We start from the raw sequence: 20,780 nt of genomic DNA, 5'->3' as shown, positions 1-20,780 counted from the left end.
CTATTTCCTAAATAGTTGATTTCTTTGCATTATTTAACTTAGTCACCATGACAATAATCTTAAGTAGGTATTATTATTTATCATAAACATCTGTTCTTACTTTAAATAATGAATACAGAAAACAACTCCCTACATGCTTGCTTGTTACGTGTAAGTATAGAGTAGGCACTTTTACACAGATCTTTCTTTTTTTTCTAGGGAATGAACTAATTCATCTTAAAGGCCCAAGACATCTGTAATACTCTCAACAATGAAAATAAATAAAAACTAATTGGAAATGTAGTTATGATTTTTCAAGTGCCTCATAAACTGGGGGTTATTTCTTCTTCTCTTTGTAGATACAGTAGTTTCCTGATCAGGGGTGGCATGCAAATCATCCCTGCTTGCATTCCACACCAATGACCAATGAGTGACAGTTCTCTGTCCTTAGAATTTGGATGCAGCTTCAGAATCTTCCTCAACAATTCCCTCTGGGAAACCACTATGAAATGATCAGAGCTGGCAGCTGAGATAAAAACGGTGTTTCATCCCTACCATATGTGAATACCTCCCTTCTCCTATATTAAAGCTCTATCCATTTTGAAGTATTTAATAGTTTATCTCCTGCTGAATTCTGTCTGACCTTCCACTACCACCTTTAACAAATTTCTAATTTTGTGTTCTCAATTACGACAGAAGCACATGATCAGCTTTTCATATAGATGCACCAACTTGATGACTGTGTTATGATGGTATCATAAACTGGTCCCAGGTGAACTTGTTCTCATAATTGCAGATTTTATCTGGTAGCATTTAGCTTTTCCTTGGGAATCATGCAAAACCAAAGCTTTGTAACTGAGTTCGTCCTCCTGGGGCTTTCACAGAATCCCAATGTTCAGAAGATGGCATTTGTTATATTTTTGTTTGGCTACATTGCAACTGTTGGGGGCAACCTGCTAATTGTGGTGACCATCAGCTGCAGCCCAGCACTCCTGGGCTCCCCCATGTACTTCTTCTTGGCTTTCCTGTCTTTCCTGGATGCCTGCTTCTCCACCGTCATTGCCCCAAAGATGATCGTGGACTCTCTCTATGAGAGAAAGACCATCTCCTTTGAAGGCTGCATGACCCAGCTCTTTGCTGAACACTTCTTTGCTGGGGTGGAGGTGATTGTCCTCATAGTCATGGCCTATGACCGCTATGTGGCCATCTGCAAGCCCTTGCATTACTCTTCTATCATGACCTGGAGGCTGTGCGGCATTCTGATGGGGGTGGCCTGGACGGGGGGCTTCCTGCATTCCACGATACAAATTCTCTTTACTTTCCAGCTGCCCTTCTGTGGCCCCAACGTTATTGATCATTTCATGTGTGACTTGTACCCATTACTAGAGCTGGCCTGCACTGACACTCACGTTTTTGGCCTTTTGGTGGTGGCCAACAGTGGGTTTATCTGCGTCATCATCTTCTCTTTGTTGCTTATATCCTATGGTGCCATCTTGTTCTCTCTGAGAACCCACAGTGCTGAAGGGCAGTGGAAAGCTCTCTCCACCTGCGGATCTCACATTGCTGTTGTGGTTTTGTTCTTTGTCCCATGCATATTTGTGTATGCCCGACCCCCATCTGCTTTCTCCTTTGACAAAATGGTGGCAATATTTTACACCATCCTAACGCCCTTGCTCAATCCTTTGATTTATACCTTCAGAAATAAGGAAGTGAAAAATGCCATGGGGAAAGTGTGGACTAGAATGATGGTGGTTTGCAATGAAAGATAAGACTGATATGATGGCATCTACACTCAGTGTGACTTGCAGGTGGGATGGAGCTGCTGAGTTTCCAGCAATGAAGGATCAGAGTGTTCCAGGGTCCCTAAGCCTTTACTGGCCTCAGCACTCTCAAAAGCATCTCTGCTCACAGAGGGGCCAATGAACCGTGCATGGCATTGAGGCCAGCTTGGCAGAATTTTCTGTCTTGGGGGAAGCCCCTTCACTTGAAGAGAATCTGGACAGAATATAAGATAAAGCAGTACTTATTCCACAGCTGGGTTTTTCAAGATCCTTGGGAACCCTTGCTCTACCCCATATTTGGTTTTGGGTTAGTGATATTACAGTGGGTCATGGAGAAAGAAGCTGAATTCTGTGATGAAATCTTGGATCAAACTATCCTCCTATATATATCTTCTCCCCTCTCTCTGTCTTTCTGTATTCTACCCCCTGACTCTTCTTTCCTTGGGTCTGCTCATTCTCACTCTCCTCTCCCCTGCTCTACCTTCAGTGTCATTTTCTTCTCTTTCCTCTTCTTTCTATTATTCATTTAGGTATCTATTTTCTACTTTGATATTTGCCTCACTATGCAGTTTACAGTATTGATTTTGGAATCAGAACAGAAAATGTAGGCATCCATTGGCATCCTTCTAGGAGGGCTCAGGATTTCTCTTTTCTAGGGTGCAATCTGTGTGATCAGGGCTGGATGTTTTATGTGACATGAGTGGTGAATGCTAGAGAGAGAGAGGCTATCTAGTAGCACCCCACTCTAATTTTAGAGTGCTTAGAAAACTTCCTGTATAACAGGTCAAACTTTGTACATTGAAAGAACGAGGCATACTTACCTTGCAAAGTAATGTGCAGGTCAAATAAAATAACGAAAGTGAAAATTGTTTGAATAAGATTATATAAGAATAATATATAATCTAGGATTGTGTTATTCAATTAAATATATATTTAATAACACTCAGTAATATAGGTGAATAGGAAATAGAGGAAGATGTCTATCTGGAAAAAAAGGAAGTTTTTTTTAGTATCAAATATATTTGGACCATTTTAGATTTCAGCAGGTAAAAGTAAGAATTAAAGAAGGGAAAACAGCATTCTCTATTACTGGGATGTCACTCAGATGAGAGAGTTAGGATAGTGCAAGAGTGTTAGGAAATAATGATTGAATCCAATGACAAAACTCTGAGGTGGTGGTGGTCTGACCCAATACATACATTTTGTCAAGACCTGCTTTCCTGTTTTTTCATGTTCCCAAATCTTCTCTTTGCTTATGCAAAATAAAACAAAATAAAATTGCATGACCTGGCTTTCATGATTGCCCAATATCTGTCCATACTTTTACCTCTTACAACTTTTTGTTCTAATAATAGTGTAATTTTTATGGAGATCATCTCCATGTTTCCCTGAACTGATATATGTTTCTCCTCTTATGATATTTTGCTCACTCTTCCTGTTTTCATAGCAAAAACTCCCTCCTGTTGTTGTTTGTCTTTTATTAGGACCTTAAACTATTGAAATTAAGTAATAATTACTTCATTATTCATTTTATAGTCATCATAGATAATTATAACTGCCAATCAGAGCTTGTAATTATTATAACATCTCTAGTTTATCACACATAATTCAAACAGATGACGTGTAAGAAGTAAAAATATAAAAAAAACATTGTGCTAAATTAGTAATAAAAGTACACTATAACTTTAAATTTATTAGCTAAGTAAATCAGATTATGCTCCAATTTAGAGTTTTATTAGGAATCTGTGCCATATTGCTGTAATTTTAGAAATGATGGAAAATGATCCAGTTTTTTACATAGGAAAATCTGGAAGAATATGTAAGGGACTAACAGTTACTTCTGGAGTGTGGAATTGGGAAATTATGAATTTTTGACTAGCACTTTTTGCTATGGATTGAATTGCATCCCCACAAAAGATGTTGAAGTCCAACTCCCAATGTCTGTGAATGTGACCATCAATTTAAGATACGGTCATTGGGAGGAGTCCTAATCCAATACGAAAGGTGTCTTTATAAATGGGGAAATTTGGACACAGAGACACATGCACACAAGGGAAATGCCATTTGAAGATGAAGGTGGAAATTGGGGTGATGAATCTACAAGCCATGGAACTCCAAAGGTTGCCAGCATACCACCAGAAGCTGGGAGACTTGGAACAGACTGCCTTCATATTCTCAGAAGGAACTGTATAATAAAACCAAATGAAAAGATGAAATACTGCCAATTACATGGATGGACGTTGGGAATAACATGCTATGAAATAAGACAGAAAAAGTTAAGAACCATATGATTTCACTGACATGTGGGATATAAAACTGAAACTCATAGACACAAACAACAGTATGGTGGCTACCAGAGTAGAGGGTAAGGGGTCAGGTGTAAAGGGTAAAGGAGGTCAAATATATGGTGACAGATGATTTGGCTTTGATTGGTGGTCACACAATGTGATATACAGACGATGTGTCATAGAAATGTACACTTGAAACCTATATAATCTTATTCAGAGAACCCCACACCTAAAACCTATATGATTATGTTGACCAATGTCACACCAATAAATTTATTAAAAAAAAATTCACTATGCCACTTATTTGGTTAAAAAATAAATTCTGTGTCTATAAAAAAGAAACCTATATAACCTTATTAACCAATGTCACCTCCATAAATTTAATTAAGAAAACAGAAAATAGGAAAGATGGCAACTGCTAGCATTGTGCTAAATAAAAACATTGACTATTAAAAATAAAAATAAAACCAAAGAATAAAGAGCAGAAGACAAACAAATATATAAATGTGAAGAGAACACAAAATGCTAAAATCTGCTTCTTTGAATAGAAGAATGAAATCGGTAAACTCCTACCATGTGGTGACAGTTATACATGTGTATACATTTGTCTAAACTCATTTCCTATTCTCTTAAAATAGTGTGTCTATTGTATATAAATTATACATAAGAAATCAATTTATAAATAAAAATATGTAAAAAAGTTTTTTTTCATTTTCTCTTTCTTCTTCCTTCCTTTACCTACTGATTTACTTACTTCACATTATTTTAGAAATGCTAGAACTTTTAATGAATAGTTTTCATCGTAATTATTTATATTTTTATCAATATCATTGTGATTTTTCATAATTATTATTTCTAATGATAACATTTTCTAGAATAGGAGACTTGGAGAAGAAACTTGACTATAGTCAAGAAACAAATGATGGAGCTAGAAGTCAATTATATCTCATCTGTTTGAACCTTCTCCTGGGCTCAGAGCTTTGTCTGCCATTAGAAAAAATTTGACTTGAAGGACAGAGCCTTTGGTAACTTTTAGTAGTCTATGCCTCAATGTGACTTAGAAAGCATGGTTTTTCCTTAGAGCAGGTGCATGGGTGGAGCATTTGATAACTGAAATGGGAAGAGTCCCTTAGGGCAGAGTAGGAGGGGAGGGGAGCTCTGAGGACAGGATCTGTCCACTGACAGCCTTGTTTGGGATGAATTGGCCCCATGGTTTGCTGTGATCCAGGATTGATTGAGCTGATTAACTCACTGAGCCATCCGTCAGGTTTGGGTGGGAAGGGTGGAGTCCTCATCTCTCCAGAGGCTCGCATTTGTGAACTTTGATGAAATACCTATAAATATCTCACGAAGGAAAAAGAATTCTTTAATTCATGTGCTCTGCAGGGGACTGTTTTGGAGCCCTAGACCTGGCGTTAGAGAGGTTTCTACCACAGAGTAGTGGGAATATTTCCTTTTTATTCTCAGAAGTTCTAAGAGTAGAAGTAAGAAACTCTGCTGGTGTTCCAGACCCTTTTGGAGAGTCTAGTTCACATTTTCTAGGAAGAGTTGGCCATCCATGGACTATGTCCCCTCCCCATAGATCCTGCAACAGAAAGCCAAGCAGATCCATTTGAAGTACAATTTGCATGTTGCAAACACACGTAAAATAGGTCAGAACTGGAAGAGTGAAAACTATGAGCTCTCTGTTGGATATCACCTCTTTTTTTAAAGGTGAGTCTTCAAGCCATTGGGAAACTGCACCATTCCCCTTTACTTGCCTCCCACTCAGGACTGGGTTTTAGGGCAGTTGCCATCATGCAGTTCTGTCTCTTGGAAAACCTGGAGTTCCAGGAATATGTTCCTGAGGGTGATGAGGAGATTCGGACACACCAGGGCTCCCAAGCTTTCCCTGGCTTCTGTTTGAGGCAGCACTGTCTTAGGCCCGATTCTTACTGCAAACGGGGTACATCGAAGGGAGTAGAGGTGTAGTATCTTATACCTGCAGATTTCTGACTTGCAAAGCGTAGGGACAGGAAAATCATAGAGGTGCATACTGATAATAGGCAATCAGTATGCATTGATACTGATCGATACTCTGATTCTATAATACTATGATGTCAATTGTTCTAATATTAATGATAATATTGGACCCACTGTCACCCCACTTACAGCCCAAAATCACATCCTCTTTCTGGGGTTGGAGAAAGGGGTAATATGAGGAGTGGGAGAGAGCAAAGCAAAATTGTCTAGTGAAATCCTAGGGCAAATTACTCTTTATCTCTAACATGGGTTTATGCTCGCTTTGCACTGTGGGTTTTCTTTCTTCTGTCTCAGCCCTGAGTTCCCCCTTCCTCCTTCGTTTCCCCACATGCGCATTTCCCCCTTTTGGCTTTGATTCCTGCCATCATTCTCTTCCCTCTCTATCCCCTCCTCACTATCAGTTTTCACATATCCATATAAAATGCTGATTTCTCTGCCCCGTCCTGAAGTTTGCAGGTTGTCAAGGAATTGCCATGGAACACAAAAGCTTGAGTTCTGAACCTGGCTCCTTTCTGACTGCTGTCTGCTAACCTCTGCCTCCCAGCTTAGCCCAAAGTTCACAAAATAGGACAACGTGAACTTGCCTTATGGGATGTTGTAAAATCAAATGAACAAAAGACATTAAAGCAAAAGTGAGGGAAGGGCTACAATTAGGATCACATGATTCAACACACACACACACACACACACACACACACACACACACACACTTTAACATTGGAAGGCCATTAGCAAAAAAGTGATTCAACTGGTAAAACCAGGAAATGTTTTGCTGAGAAGATGGCATTTTAGCTAGGCACTCTGTATGCAGGTAGCGATGGAAAGGGAGGTTATATCTGAGTGAGGTCTGCTGGCCACTGTGGGAAATAGAACATTCAGAGAACAGATGGTCTGGGCAGTGTCAGGCTTGGCTGAAACATGCATAAGGAGAAATACTGGGGAAAAAAGTGGGAAGCAAGAGATGGCAAGAGTTAGAGGGCTCTGAAAGCCATGGTCAGTATTTCAGCCACTGCATTTGAAAACCATAGTAACCATTTTATTACATTCATGATGCATTATATTTTTAAAGCCTTTTATTTTCAAGAGGTGACTTGGAGGTAAGAAGGAGGAGAGGACAAAAAGAGTAAGGAGAAGAGGGCATATCTGAAACGGTGTCCTTTCTCTCTGTTTAGAAAGAGAGAGGACCCATGTGAGGATTTGCTTAAAGAATTCTAGGATTGGCCATTTGTAATACTGATGTTTATGAAATATCGGTCTGACTGGTATGTATGAGCTAATAAATCTAACATTGAAAACTCACATAGAAAACTCACTCAAAGTGTTATTTCCTTCTTTTAATTTGTGTGATACATTTTATTTAGAATTTATCGAGTACCAGTATTAGGTATTGTGTGAAAGGAATTATGTTCTATGTTCTGTGAATATAAAAATGACTCTGTTTTTAGGACAGTGAAAAATACCCTGTAGGTTTTTATAATGATGGACCCATATCATTACACATTTATCCAGATCAGAATGTACACCACCCTGGTGAGTCCCAAGATAAACTATGGATTTTGGGTGATTGTGATGTGTCATTGTAGATCCATCAATTATAGTAGATGCGCCACTCTGGCGGGGATGTTGATAGTGGTGTGAGCTTGGAGGCATGTGTGTGTGGAGGCAGGGACCATATGGGTAATCTCTGTAGCTGTCTCTCAATTTTGCTGTGAACCTAAAACTGCTCTAAAATACGAAGTCTTAACAGCACTGATGATGACAGCAGAGGACCCTACTGAGGGGGATGTATAATCTTGCTGTGCCCCTCTGAAACTAATTGGGAGCGAGCACTCTGATACTTCTTTAAGAAAAGAGGTGACAAGTCAGAGCCACTGTGCCATCATTTTTGGGACGCCCGCAGACCAAGAAATAAGTGATTTTTCTAGATTAATATCTTTACCAGGTAATCAAGATCACAAAAAGTGAGCTGACAAAAGGTAAAACATTCTTCAAAGGAAAAAGGATTAAAATATTAAATATGTCTGCTAATAAAAATTTATATAAATATAATAAAAATGCCTATTAACTAAGTCAGTCAGATAATAAGATAATGTCAAGATATGAGATAACCTGCTTTTGTTTTTTTTTGTTCTGTTGTTGTTGTTTTTCTTTTTTGCTTGTGCACCACTAGCTTTTCTATAAAATAATCAAAATCAAATATTGGCCATACTTCCATAAAAAAAGGACATATAAATAAACACATGCAAATAACTTTATAGAAATTTTCTGAAAGACATACAAAAAACCAAAAGGAGTTATTTTTGGAGACCAAGATTATAGTTCCAAATAATTTTGGGAGATTTTAATATTTTCTTTTTATATTCTTCTTTAAATATTTTATCATCATCATGGTTTATTCTATAGTAAAAATATAGTTAATGAAAAGGTATAAGATACTGAAAAATTTAATTCTCATCAATAGCAATGATAATCTCTAGCATTTGGGGTAGCAATATCATACTTGGGAAATTATTCTAAAGTTGTTTATAAAATTGTTATTTATGAGTGACAACTGGAAGCAAAATAAGTATCTAAATGGACAAATGTATACATTTTAACATAATTAAATTGACAATTAACTGTGGAAAATATAATAGCATGGTAAGAAATATTAAAACAATTCTAAGCCAACATGAAAACACAAAATATTATATGATGTTTTTAATCATATAAACTATATATGTGATGAATAAGGGCTTGATATAAAACCATCATAAAATTGTTTATTGGGATTATGGAATCATCTTCTTTCTTATTCTAGTCCTTGCCCAAGGATATTTTTCCATTCATTTTTAGAGAGAGTGGAAGAGAGAGGGGAAGACAGAGAGAAGTATCGGTGTGAGAGAAACACATTGATTGGTTGCCTCCTACTTGCCCTCTGACTAGGGACCAGGCCAGAGAGGAGCCTGCAACTGAGGTATGTGCCCTTGATGGGAATCGAACCAGAACCTTTCAGTCTGCAGACTGAAGCTCTATCCACTGAGCCAAATCAGCTAGGGCTGGACTCTTTATCAAAGGGGATTCACAGTAAAGAGTAATATATACGAGTAAAAACACTACTTAGATTATAGGCATATTAGAAATTTTATGTCAGGTCAAATTCATCAGCAGAGAGGCTCAATATTCTAATGGGATAAGTTCAAGAGTAGAGTAAATAAAGAGTAGTTCCCCACCCTAGCTGGTTTGGCTCAGTGGAGAGAGCTCTGGCCTGTGGACTAAAGGGTCCCGGGTTCTATTCTGGTCAAGGGCACGTGCTTAGGTTGCTACCTAGGTTACAGGCTCGATCCCTGGCCCTAGTCAGGATGTGTGTCACTCTCACATTGATATTTTTTTCTCTGTATCTCTCCTCCTCCCTTCCACTCTCTCTAAAAATCAATGGAAAAATATCCTGGGGTGAGGATTAACAGAAGAAAAGAAAAAGCAGGAAAAAAAGTTTCCCAAGTTATGCCACTTCAAAGAATTGTCCAGACATTTGTTATATCAAGACAGTTGGTGAAGCTGGCATCTTCTACACAAGAGGCATCGGTAAAAGACTGTTAAAATAAAAGACATTTCACCAGTGTCCCGAAGAGTTCTGGGATAATGGACACAAAAATGAGAGAACTGAACAATAATTATATTGGAATAGTGTCGATCAGATTTCAAACTCATGAAATATGCATGTGTATGTGTATGCATATGTATGGGTTACATACGCATATTCCAAATTTTAGGAAAACTTGGAATAAGGCAGGGCAAGTATTTGCCCTCTCTTTTTTCACAGGAAGGCTGAATTTCAAAGAGGGTAAGTCACTTGCCCAAGGAAAGTAAAAATTGTGCAGTTCTCAGTCTTGGTAGGACTCAAACTTTTTAAAGGACATTTATTTGTTTTATTCCCCAAATGCAGACACTTTGGTCCAATGTGATACGTTTCTGAACAACAGGTAGATCTGGGAGAGGCCTGGACATCACAGATTTACAAAGATTCATGGGGGATTAAAGGCAGTTGGAGGTAACAGGATGGAGCAGAAACAAGGAATTGAGTTCAGCTCACTAATCTTCTCAACATGACAATGTCTTTTCTTCTCTCTGCAGATTAAACCTGCGTCAACTGCACCTTACCTTCTTCAGCTACTAGTATGGTGATGAATAATAGTGTGATTGAGTTCATTTTGTTTGGGTTGACACAGGATGCAGGAAAGCAGAAAGCAATATTTGGGGTCTTCCTGATTCTTTACCTTGTGACACTGATGGGGAACTTTCTCATTGTAGTGACTATTAAAACAAGCAGGACCCTTGACAGTCCCATGTACTTCTTCCTGTTCTATCTGTCCTTTGCTGATGCCTGCTTCTCCACAACCACAGCCCCCAGATTGATTGTGAACGCCCTTTCTCAGAAGAAGACCATCTCCTACAATGAGTGCATGACTCAGGTCTTTGCAGCCCATTTCTTTGGCTGCATGGAGATCTTCGTGCTCCTCCTCATGGCCTTTGATCGCTATGTCGCCATTTGTAAGCCTCTGCGGTACACAACCATCATGAGCCAGCGAGTCTGTGGTGTGCTGGTGATTCTGGCTTGGGTGGGATCTTGTATCCACTCTTCAGCACAAATAGTACTAGCTTTGCACTTGCCTTTCTGTGGCCCCAATGTGATTGACCACTATTTCTGTGACTTGCAGCCCTTGTTGAAACTTGCCTGCATGGATACTTACGTGATAAATTTGCTAGTTGTTTCTAATAGTGGGGCCATTTGCATGGTGAGTTTTATAATCCTGCTTATCTCCTATGGTGTCATCTTGTACTCTCTGAGAAACCACAGTGCAGAAGGAAGGCAAAAAGCCCTTTCCACATGCACCTCCCACTTTATTGTGGTTGTCATATTTTTTGGCCCATGTATATTCATATACACACGCCCACCGACCACATTTCCAATAGACAAGATGGTGGCTGTGTTTTATACAATTGGGACACCCTTGCTCAACCCTCTTATCTATTCATTGAGGAATGCAGAAGTGAAAAATGCCATGAAAAAATTATGGTGTAGCAAAGGATGACTCCAGTTGATAAATGATGTATGGGGATTCTAATGTTTACTGCCTTAACAGCTTAGTTTTGTTTCATGGATAGGAAAGGCAAAATATTCTTGTTGGGAAATAAACAATTAAGAAATCTGAGAAAATTGCATTAGAATATGATTACTACTTAAAGCCCATAATTATTTTGAACAATCTATGCTGATCCTTACTTGAATTCTATCAACATCTGACCATACTCAGTAGGTAATTTGGTTTGGTATACAAATTTTTCTTCAGAAAGAAAAGTACTGACTAATGACATAGTAAGTCTCTGTGTGTATGCACCATTTTTTTTATAGGTTTCATTCTTGTTCTAATGAATGTCTGGACACTTGCAGAGTCAAGATTTCTGTCTTGACAACCTGAAGATTAGAGAACATGTCTGAGAAAATGCTGCTCTGGAAATCTGTGCCTGAGCCTACTTCCCTGGGGGTATCTACATTGGTGAACCCTCTAACTCCAATGAAAGCTAGAAACATCAGTGAGAACCTAGAATGTCCCTGGAAAATCTCTCAAAATTAATTTTGTGAGTGGTGAGCAAGGGAGGAATGTTATATTTGGATGAGATAGGCAATACTAGCCAGTCAGTTGCTCTTTGGGGTCTTCACACTGCTCTTCACAAAGGAGAGAAAGAGACAGTAAGAGAGTTTGGCAGCAGGAATATGCAGAGGAAGGGTACAGCGGGGAAGGGAGGACAGAGAGCAATGCATGATGAAAAGAGAGAAAAGAAGAAAGGAAAGTGGAGATTTTGTTCAGATGGGAGAGAAGGAGCTTTATCTTCCTTCCTTCTTGAGCGTCATTTTTTGAGTATGTGAACATTTGAAGGAAAAATGAAATCTCAAGATATTCCTCTATCATTGATTTTCCTGGGTTATTAAGTTTATTTGGGTACCAGGAAAGACAGGAATGAAGCTTTTTTCTTCTTCTATCTCAAAACTGAAAAATCAGATTTTTTGGAAGGATCTGGGATCAAAAGTCAGGTCTACTATTTCTTAACTCTGGTCTTTTATATAAGAATGTTTTCAAATGCGTATTTTCACCCTAGTCAGTTTGGCTCAGTGGATAGAGCATCAGCCTGCCAACTGAAGGGTCCCGGGTTCAATACCGGTCAAGAGCACATGCCCAGGTTGCAGGCTCAATCCTAGTAGGGGGTGTGCAGGAGGCAGCCGATCAATGATTCTCTATCATCAATGATTTTCTCTCATCATTGATGTTTCTATCTCTCTCTCCCTCTTCCTTCCTCTCTGAAAATAATAAATATATATTAAAAAAGATATAAAATTAATTGAAATAAAAATAAAATGTGTGTTTTCATTTTTGAGGAGAACATAATCTATATGTATAATTCACACACACCACCACCACTACCACCTCCACCTCTACCTCCTAATCAAGTACTGCCATGCCATTTCAGCACTCAAGTTTATAATTACCATCAAATTGGCACCAGAAAGTATTATTTTTAGTCATATGGGCTAATGAGAAAGGAACACAATGAACTCACAAGTCTGTAAAGCATTTCCATCAATTGAGGACATAATGTTATGTTCACCAAAGTTTCCCAATAGTCCTGGTTTAGACAAGCGGTGGCAGAATAAAAATTTGAGTCCCAGATGGGACATTTGTCAGAGCTCTCAATACCATATTCACCAGTGGAAATTTAATTTCATACTTCTTCCGAGTGAACAGTTTTCCTAATTTTAGGTCTTACAGTTCTGTTTTGAAAGCAGTTGAATCTGTTTGTATGAATATTATATTTAAGTGCAATTGGTTCTTGAGTAACCAAGACATACTCAAAATAAAACTTTAATTTTTATCTCTCATTATTCCTTCAAATTTATTATGGTGTAAGGAAATATTTATCTGTGCCTAAGTGAAAACTCAGAAAGCTTCAGAAATTTTCTTCTCATTATTAGGTAATATAGAGCCCAGATTCCCTTAGATTTTAGATATGAGATCAATTAGAGAAGGTGGGAGAAGCAGTCAGGGGATATTAAGGTCTTACTTGACCAGGTATCTTAACAAGTGGCTTACTGTTACTGGGCTGCCTGGCAAATGTTGAAAGCTTTTTATTGCCCTTCCTTTTGGGGACCTTTTGTAGGTCTTTTAATCCTAGTAACATTGACATAGGAGGAAAATGTCTGTTATGATTTCTGTTGACTTCTTGCTTAGTTCTTAGAAAGCCAGTGGTTATCTTCAAAATACTGTACTTGGAATTTCAAGTGGCCCTATTGGGCTGGTTCCTAGAAGACCTCCTATGACTCCTCTATAGCATTCCACAGGGAAAGGATCATGTATCTCTGCCCTAGGAATGCTATTAATGTAGAAACACTGCTGATGTAGGCTGATATCCACTAGCCACCTAGTGGATATCACCTGAATCCACCTGTAAGTCAGCCAGTCTCTCTTTCTGCCTAGAGTTTCAGTCCCTTGGGCTAGCAATATGGAGGAACATGCTAGGTTCTCAGAATAGCACTCTGAAATCCCCCTCCATCACACACACACACACACACACACACTTTGGGGTGATTTCCCCTAAGCTATTCTCAAAACCACTCTCCCACTTTACACTCTGACCTGGTTTATATCCTTTGTAGGATACTTATGTTTATCATTTCCTTTGGTTTGGAGAGAGGCACACATGATTTGGACATACTTTGTAACTTCACAGCTATTGTATTTAGTCAAAATTTTAGCTTTGAGAGCCTGTTATATAAGAAATGTTAATTCATAAATAATTTGTGTTGATGCTGGACTTCAAGATTATTTTTATTTAGAAAGGGATTGTATGTTCTCATTTGAGAAACATTTGTTTCTACTCATATAAAAGACACATTTCATGGGGGTGGGTGGGAATGTGGTGGAGGGGGATCAATAGGGGAAAAAGGGAGACATCTGTAATATTTTCAGCAATAAAGATAAAAATAAAAGTAGAAATAAAAAAAAGACACATTGATGGACAAAGGTTTTTACATTTTAACCTTACCTTGTGAACAGAGAAAATTTCAAAGCCTCCTAGGCAGGACATGACTGTTAGATGATGAAAAGAAGTTAGGAATCTTATATTCTTACTAGGGGCCCAGTGCATGAATTTGTGCACCTTGAAAGGAACTGTGGGCCGTGAGGGTGTGGTGGGCACAGGGGTGGGTCTTGGCCCATCCTCTGCACTCCCAGCCCCCTCTCTGCCTACTGCTGCCACTCCCACATGCTGATGGTGCCAGCCCCGCTTGCACCCACTGATGGCACGGAACGATTGGGGCTGGTGCCAGCAGCGGATGCTAGTGGGACTTGTGTCATCAATGGGTGCAAGTGGTGACTGCTGCCCTGATTGCCCCTTAGGAGCAGGGGGAAGTGGAGGAGCCCTCAGGGGAGATCGTGGCCAGCAGCCGCAGCTTGCACCCCCTGATTGCGCACAGCTATCAGGACTGGCACTGGGTGCCAGCAGTGGGTGTGAGCGGCGGCTCCCACGCTGGCTGTGGGTGTGAGCGGTGGCTCTGGTGCTGGCAGTGGGTGTGAGTGGGGCTGGTGCCGGCAGCAGGTGCGAGAGCCGGGGGAAGGGGGGCCACGGCGCACGGGAGCAAAGAATTTTCAGTAATCACCAGAGGCTCACCCTGATGACAGTGACCGGTGCCCCACCTTTGTCTGGAGCCACTGCTCACCTGCTCCACCATCGTGCTGTGGCCGGCGCCTGCCATGTTCCATGCACGCCCCCTCGTGGTCAGCGCACATCATAGTGACCGGTTGTTCGGTTGTTCCAGTTGTTCCACTGTTCAGTCTATTTACATATTAGCCTTTTATTATATAGGATTCTAATTTCTCCTACTTCACATTTTCGGCACTAACTCAGCTTTTGTCATTTTAAATAGTTTAAATATTGCTTATAATATTCTGCAGGAATTGGAATTCCTGGAAGCAAGTGTAATAGCTCAAAAATCTGACAGGCAAAGCAGTTCTTAGAACTGCAGTCACCCAGCAGTGTCCTACTTTAGCATTAATAACCTTCAACAGATTCAGAGTTGAGAGGGAGGTGGGAGACATGCAGAGCTTTTGTGAAAAGGATGGTATAGTGAGAATTTAGCATAAAATATCCCACTTAGAAAATCTTTACATGTTTCTCTGACAAGTATTTACATTGCATTTTCACAGAGGAACATTTTGCTGAATGTTATAGGTTAATTTCAATGCTCTAGGTAAAAACTATTTGGTGTTGGTAAAAATAGCAAGGAATGCTGGCTTCTGGATGTATTTTCAAGTTAGAACCAGCAGAATTTAGTGTCAGATTGTGTGAAGAAAGAAGTGAAGAGTGACTTAAAAGGACTTTTGGCCTTAGAAATGGACAGGATGGAATTGCCATGAACCGGGAAAGGAGCATGGTGGTCATGGTGGTGTGAAGGTTGAGGGGTTTTAAGCAGGTGTTCAGTTTTTTATATATTCTGAATTTGATATGTTGATTAGACAACAAAGTGGATATTTGGACAGGCAGTTAGTTATATGAGTCTGGAGTTAGGGAGCATGGTCTGGGATGCAGATATACATTTGTGGGTCTTCAGCAGTTCTCTGCCATTTAAGGTCATGGGATTGGATGCATTTACTGAGGCAATATGCACGGACAGAGGAAAAGAAGAGAACCTAGGACTGAGACTGGTATAGAACAATCTTAACAAGTCAGAGAGAAGAACCTGAATCAAGAAAGGAGAATAAGGAGTGACCTGTGAAATAGGAGGAAAACCAAGAGAAGGTATGTTGGAAGCTGAGTGAATAAAGAATGTCCAGAAAGTAAGAATGTTATGTAAATCTAATGCTGATCTAGTAAGATGATGGCTGAGAACTGGCCATTGGATTCAGTAATGTAGAGGTCATTTGCAATATTCACAGGAAGTTTGTTAGGGTGGAGTGGTGGAGAAACCTGCCTGGTATTGGTTTAGAATGGACTTGGAGGACAGGAATCTTGAATGGCCAGAGGATCAATAGTGTAGTAACTACCTGTGATGGTAGGTGGGTACTTGAATTATAGGAGGGAACACTTTGTAACCTATATGAATGTCTATCCGCTGTCCTGTGCACCAGAAACTAACACAAAATAATGTTGAATATAAACCATAATTGAAAAATAATCCTATGTAATAAAAGTCTAATATGCTAAGTGTCCCATCACCTGGTCATCGGTTCAACCAGTCAAAGTGTAATATGCTAATGATATGCTAAGGCCACTCAACCACTTGCTATTACGTGCACTGATCACCAGGGGGCAGACAGTCGACTAGTCGCTGTGATGTGCACTGAACACCAGGAGGTAGATGCTCCGACCAGTAGGTTAGTTTGCTGCTGGGGTCCAGCTGATCAAGACAGGCTGGACACGCCCTGGAGCCCTCCCGCAATCCCTCCCCAGTTGGCCAACCTTCTGCGTCCCTCCCTGGCCCCTATTGTGCATCGGTGGGGTCCCTCAGCCTGGTCTGCACCCTCTTGCAATCTGGGACCCCCTCAGGGGATGTCAGAGAGCTGGTTTTGGCCCGATCCCGCAGGCCAGGCTGAGGAACCCCCCTGGTGCACGAATTCATGCATTGGGCCTCTAGTATAATAAATAAGAAAAAATATCAAATTCTTCCAACATATTTTACTATGAAGGGGAAAAATTAATGGCAAAAGTAGTTGATCTTCCAATGGGGTGGTGCTCAAGTCAAATAATCTCTCCTCTGCAGAGAAGGGAGAATTCTCTCCATAGCAACTTTTCCAAGAGGAGTGTTGCGTTTAGGTCGCAGAACAGCTAGCTTATAGGGATCAAGATTCTACCACAACAGGCAGGGAGTCTGAATATGTGGCCACAAATGCTGGAGGGTGGACAGAGGATGTGATGCAAGTTTGTAGAAATTCTTTTCTGATTGTTCCAAGGTGTCTTTGTGAAGTAGAAAGAGATTGGTTGAGAATGAGGAAAGAGAAGAAGTTATTGGGATTTTAAAGGTAAAAAGAAAGGTGGAAAGAGTCCTCTAGCCATGTGGTCCTTTATCACTAACCATCCTAGTCATCCTTTATTCACTTTATTGGTAGAACAGGATACATGGACTGTGGAGTTGCAGATTGGATATGACTGTAACATATGCCATCATATCCCTGACAGGCAGAGAGGTCAGAAATGACACTAATGTAGGCATTGGGCTCTTCAGCCTTTTAAATGCTGAAGTTTAGGCTGATAAATAATTTTGGCTGAATACCAAGGTCAAAGCTTACCTTCACAACATTTTTATTAAAAGCCTCTGCAAGATACTCAAATTTGAGAAACAACTGTCCATACATTGACAAGGTACCTGTATGTGCCATGGAAACTTCAAAAGGACCCACAGATTTTGAATGTGAAGTTGGTGCTGTGCTTATACTCAGAATGTGGAAGGGTGAGGAGTGTGATCTTAGGAAGATGTTCTTTGGCATGCACTCATGGATGGAGAGAAAAGGAAAGAGGCCTCAGCCACAGTTCATGATGGACAAGGTACTAGAGATAAAGATGCCATTCAAGGTGGCTGATGTAATGTCTTCAGAGAATTCTCTCACTCTGTTGGGGAATTGTGTCTGCTAGTAGGAGCCATTTTCAGTAGCTAAATGGTAATATCTATTGCTAAAGCTTCTTGCCAAGAACCATTGGTTGCTAGAAGTTATCACTGGGGAGTGGTTAGACAAAAGTGCCTGTTAGTGTGGAAGTGGTTTTGGCATCAAGCATTCTACATAATTAAAGCATTGCATCAGCCTCGGAGACCAAGAGACCATGTTGGAAGGTGATGCTGACCACAGTTTGCCATGTACGTCAGGGAATACACTTTTCCCTTCCCTGCTTCATGAGCCAAAGGCAGGCTGGAGTCCAAGACATCTGTAACTAAGGCTGACCTAAAGAATACATTATTGTCGTCACCTCAATATAGCTTATGACCCCCCAAAATTACACCTTAGAGAAATATTTGGCATCTGTGTGTAAAAGTCTATACATCAACTAATAAATCATATTGTATTTTTTTAAATCGAAGACTATGTTTTAGAGCATTTTTAGGTTGAGCAGCAAAATTGAGCAGGAGGTATAGAGATTTTCCATTAACCCTGTGCCCCCCAATCTGAATAGCCTCCCCCATCATCAATGTCCCCTATCAGAGTGGTCCATTAGTTACCCTCAGGGAACCCACATTGGCACCTCATAATCATCCAAGTCCATAGTTTACCTTAGAGGTCTCTCTTGGTGCTATACATTCTATGGGTTTGGACAAATACTAGTATATAATGACACACATCCATCATTACAGTGTCATACAGAGCAGTTTCACTGCCCTAAGAATCCTCTGTGCTCACCTATTTATCTCCCCTCCCCCCACATGCTCATATTGGATGATTAAATTACAATATAGGGTTAAGGTAAATTTACATTTAATTAGGCTGTCTTTTTTTCAGTTCTTCACTTCTAAGTAATTTCTTGTAGGCAAAAGTACCTGCAGACAAGGTCTGCCATTGGAAGATACCAGATCCACTTGGGGCTCAAGATTCTGGAAGTTCATCTATTTATATAGAGGGGCAACACAGCAATAAGAGAGTAAAGATGATACATCTCATGATCATTTTCCAAACAGAAGATTGTATTTTACTTGGCTAGGCTTTTGAACTCAGGCTAAACTTTGGGGAACGAAGAACTTTATGATATCATGTACTACTCTAAGATCCTTTATTTTCATGGCTCTCTGAACCTCTGAAAGTCACCTTTAATTAACACAGGTATGTAGATATAGATGGAAACATTATTATAAATATACATTTTATTAATAGAGGCGTAATCATATACCTCAAACCTAACTTTCTAGATCACATATTTTAATAATATTTAATGCACAAGGGAAAGTTTCTGCTTTAAAGAAACTGTCTTCCTCTCACAGGACACCATTCTATTTTAGTGTTCTAAATTTTTTCTTCAAATATGATACAGATAAATTGGGTAAGAATTGAACCTCTGGCTTCAGGCACCACACTGCCTTCCCTGGATTATATGTGAAAATAAATGATAAGAAACAAGAAGAGTTTTTGTCTCCTAATGCATGGAGGGACAGCTAAGGGCACTCAATGGGAGCAGAGTAGTTTCTTGATGTTCCACTTCCTCTTTCACCTAAGACACTGTTGTTTCTTCTTCCTGCTTTCCAAGAGGGATGGACATACTTGACACTGATTTAGAGTACTCTAACAGGTAAGTGTCAGATGACTGACATCTTTATAGTCAGGGGAGTATTATTACAGAACAATCCAACATGATTTGAAAATATATTTCTATATGTCTTATACTGCTCGTACTTCCTCTGAGACAGGAAAAAAAAAACATGTTTTAAAAAGTTTATTGTTAATGTAGTAAATAAGTAGAATGAAAATAAGTTTTTGATATAACACAACCTTTTGAATTCAATAAATGTTTTATGAGCACTAGGTCTGAGAAAAGCCATCATTGTGTGGGGAGAGAAAAATGAAATCCGTGCCTAAGGTTTATTAAAGTTTTTTGAGATGGCAGAGTGCAGAAAAGTTTACAATGCTTTTCATGTTCAGTAGCTGAGCAAGATACATCCTCATTATGGGTATTATAAGTTAAAGGAGAATATGTCTAGTTAGAAGTTAGAGAAACTGTTAATAGAGGTAGGGGCCTGACATAGCTGCTAGAGAATGCTACCTCTTCCATCTCCAAGTGACAGCTTTAAATGGAAGATTGTAAATCAGTCTGGAATTATTCTGCTTTGCATGCTGCTAATACTGTATCATAAGAACATATTTGCAGTTGATGTGCATTTGGGATTTAGTATGAAAAGCTGAACAACTGCTTCTCATGGAAAGTTTAGAGAAACCAGGACAATGTGAAGGTTAAAAACTATAATGAAGGTGAAAAGTAATGTGTCATATGCATGGGAGGGAGACTTTATCATTCTTTAACCTTGGAATTTGAGGGATAAAGAATTTTGGTACAATCTATTAATTTTCCAACAGAGAATGGTAAATTTTGCATAGAAATAAAATGAGCATAGGGGTTCTCCCTAAGATAGAAGTGCAGTAGAACTGAGCCAGGGAGGGTTGAGTAGTTTAAGAGAGAGTCCTTAAGGAAAATACTGATCCTCACTGTGGCCTCTGCAATAAAACAGACTTTTAGGATGAAAGTCTCTGTGTTCCATCCTCATCTATTCTCCACCTTTTCCCAGCTTATTTCCTTTAAGCTCTTCCCCATTATCTCCAACCCAACACGTGGTCATGGTTTCAACATACTTAGCTATTCTAAAGTTGGCTAAACTTGCTTGGAAAGTTCAGGTAAGTTATTAGAAGATGTTCTATTTTGCTAGTGTGGTTTTGCCTCCAGATCACTGTTACCCATTTTTGTTACAAGTTCCTTTCAGAACCCAATGATGAAAGGTGTTAACGCACCTCTGGAAATAGTGAATATGGTCATCCACAAAGACAAGCACTAAACCGAACATCAGTGACGGGAAGATAGGAACAGGGTCAAAGCTCTCCCTGCATTCTTTCAAGGCCAAGGATTCATGTAAAACACGTCAGATGCTTAAGGTAATCCTTTCTCTGGGTGTCCAAATCCCCAAGTCTTACTTGGCTGTGTGGGCAATTCT

General features: G+C 39.6%; 2 protein-coding genes across 3 annotated transcripts; both read left to right on the top strand.

Moving 5' to 3' along the window:
• Positions 1-742: 742 nt before the first annotated feature.
• LOC118664000 (olfactory receptor 4C15-like) lies at positions 743-1,748 on the top strand. The gene has a single exon (XM_036323906.1). It carries the CDS (start codon positions 813-815, stop codon positions 1,746-1,748), a length of 936 nt encoding a protein of 311 aa, XP_036179799.1. The 5' UTR covers positions 743-812.
• An 8,479-nt stretch (positions 1,749-10,227) lies between these two features.
• LOC118663999 (olfactory receptor 4C11-like) lies at positions 10,228-13,965 on the top strand. Of its 2 annotated transcripts, none has more exons than XM_036323904.1 (2): positions 10,228-11,120; positions 13,932-13,965. In XM_036323904.1, exons 1-2 carry the CDS (start codon positions 10,228-10,230, stop codon positions 13,963-13,965), a joined length of 927 nt encoding a protein of 308 aa, XP_036179797.1. The 2 variants fall into 2 exon arrangements, with proteins under 2 accessions (XP_036179797.1, XP_036179798.1); XM_036323905.1 differs by lacking the exon at positions 13,932-13,965 and adding an exon at positions 11,401-11,402 and having other exon boundaries at positions 10,228-11,128.
• The last annotated feature ends 6,815 nt before the right edge of the window (positions 13,966-20,780 follow it).

Source organism: Myotis myotis, unplaced genomic scaffold (genome assembly GCF_014108235.1).
Source record: "Myotis myotis isolate mMyoMyo1 unplaced genomic scaffold, mMyoMyo1.p scaffold_m19_p_10, whole genome shotgun sequence".
Taxonomy (NCBI): domain Eukaryota; kingdom Metazoa; phylum Chordata; class Mammalia; order Chiroptera; family Vespertilionidae; genus Myotis; species Myotis myotis.
The sequence above is the reverse complement of the archived record's forward strand: the minus strand, read 5'-3'. Positions and strand labels throughout refer to the sequence as shown.

Coding starts and splice junctions, on each gene's coding strand:
- LOC118663999 (XM_036323904.1), top strand. CDS start 10,228: ATGGTGATGAATAATAGTGTGATTGAGTTCATTTTGTTTGGGTTGACA. Junction 11,121..13,931: donor GTGAAAAATGCCATGAAAAA/ATTATGGTGTAG, acceptor TTCAAGATTATT/TTTATTTAGAAAGGGATTGT.
- LOC118664000 (XM_036323906.1), top strand. CDS start 813: ATGCAAAACCAAAGCTTTGTAACTGAGTTCGTCCTCCTGGGGCTTTCA.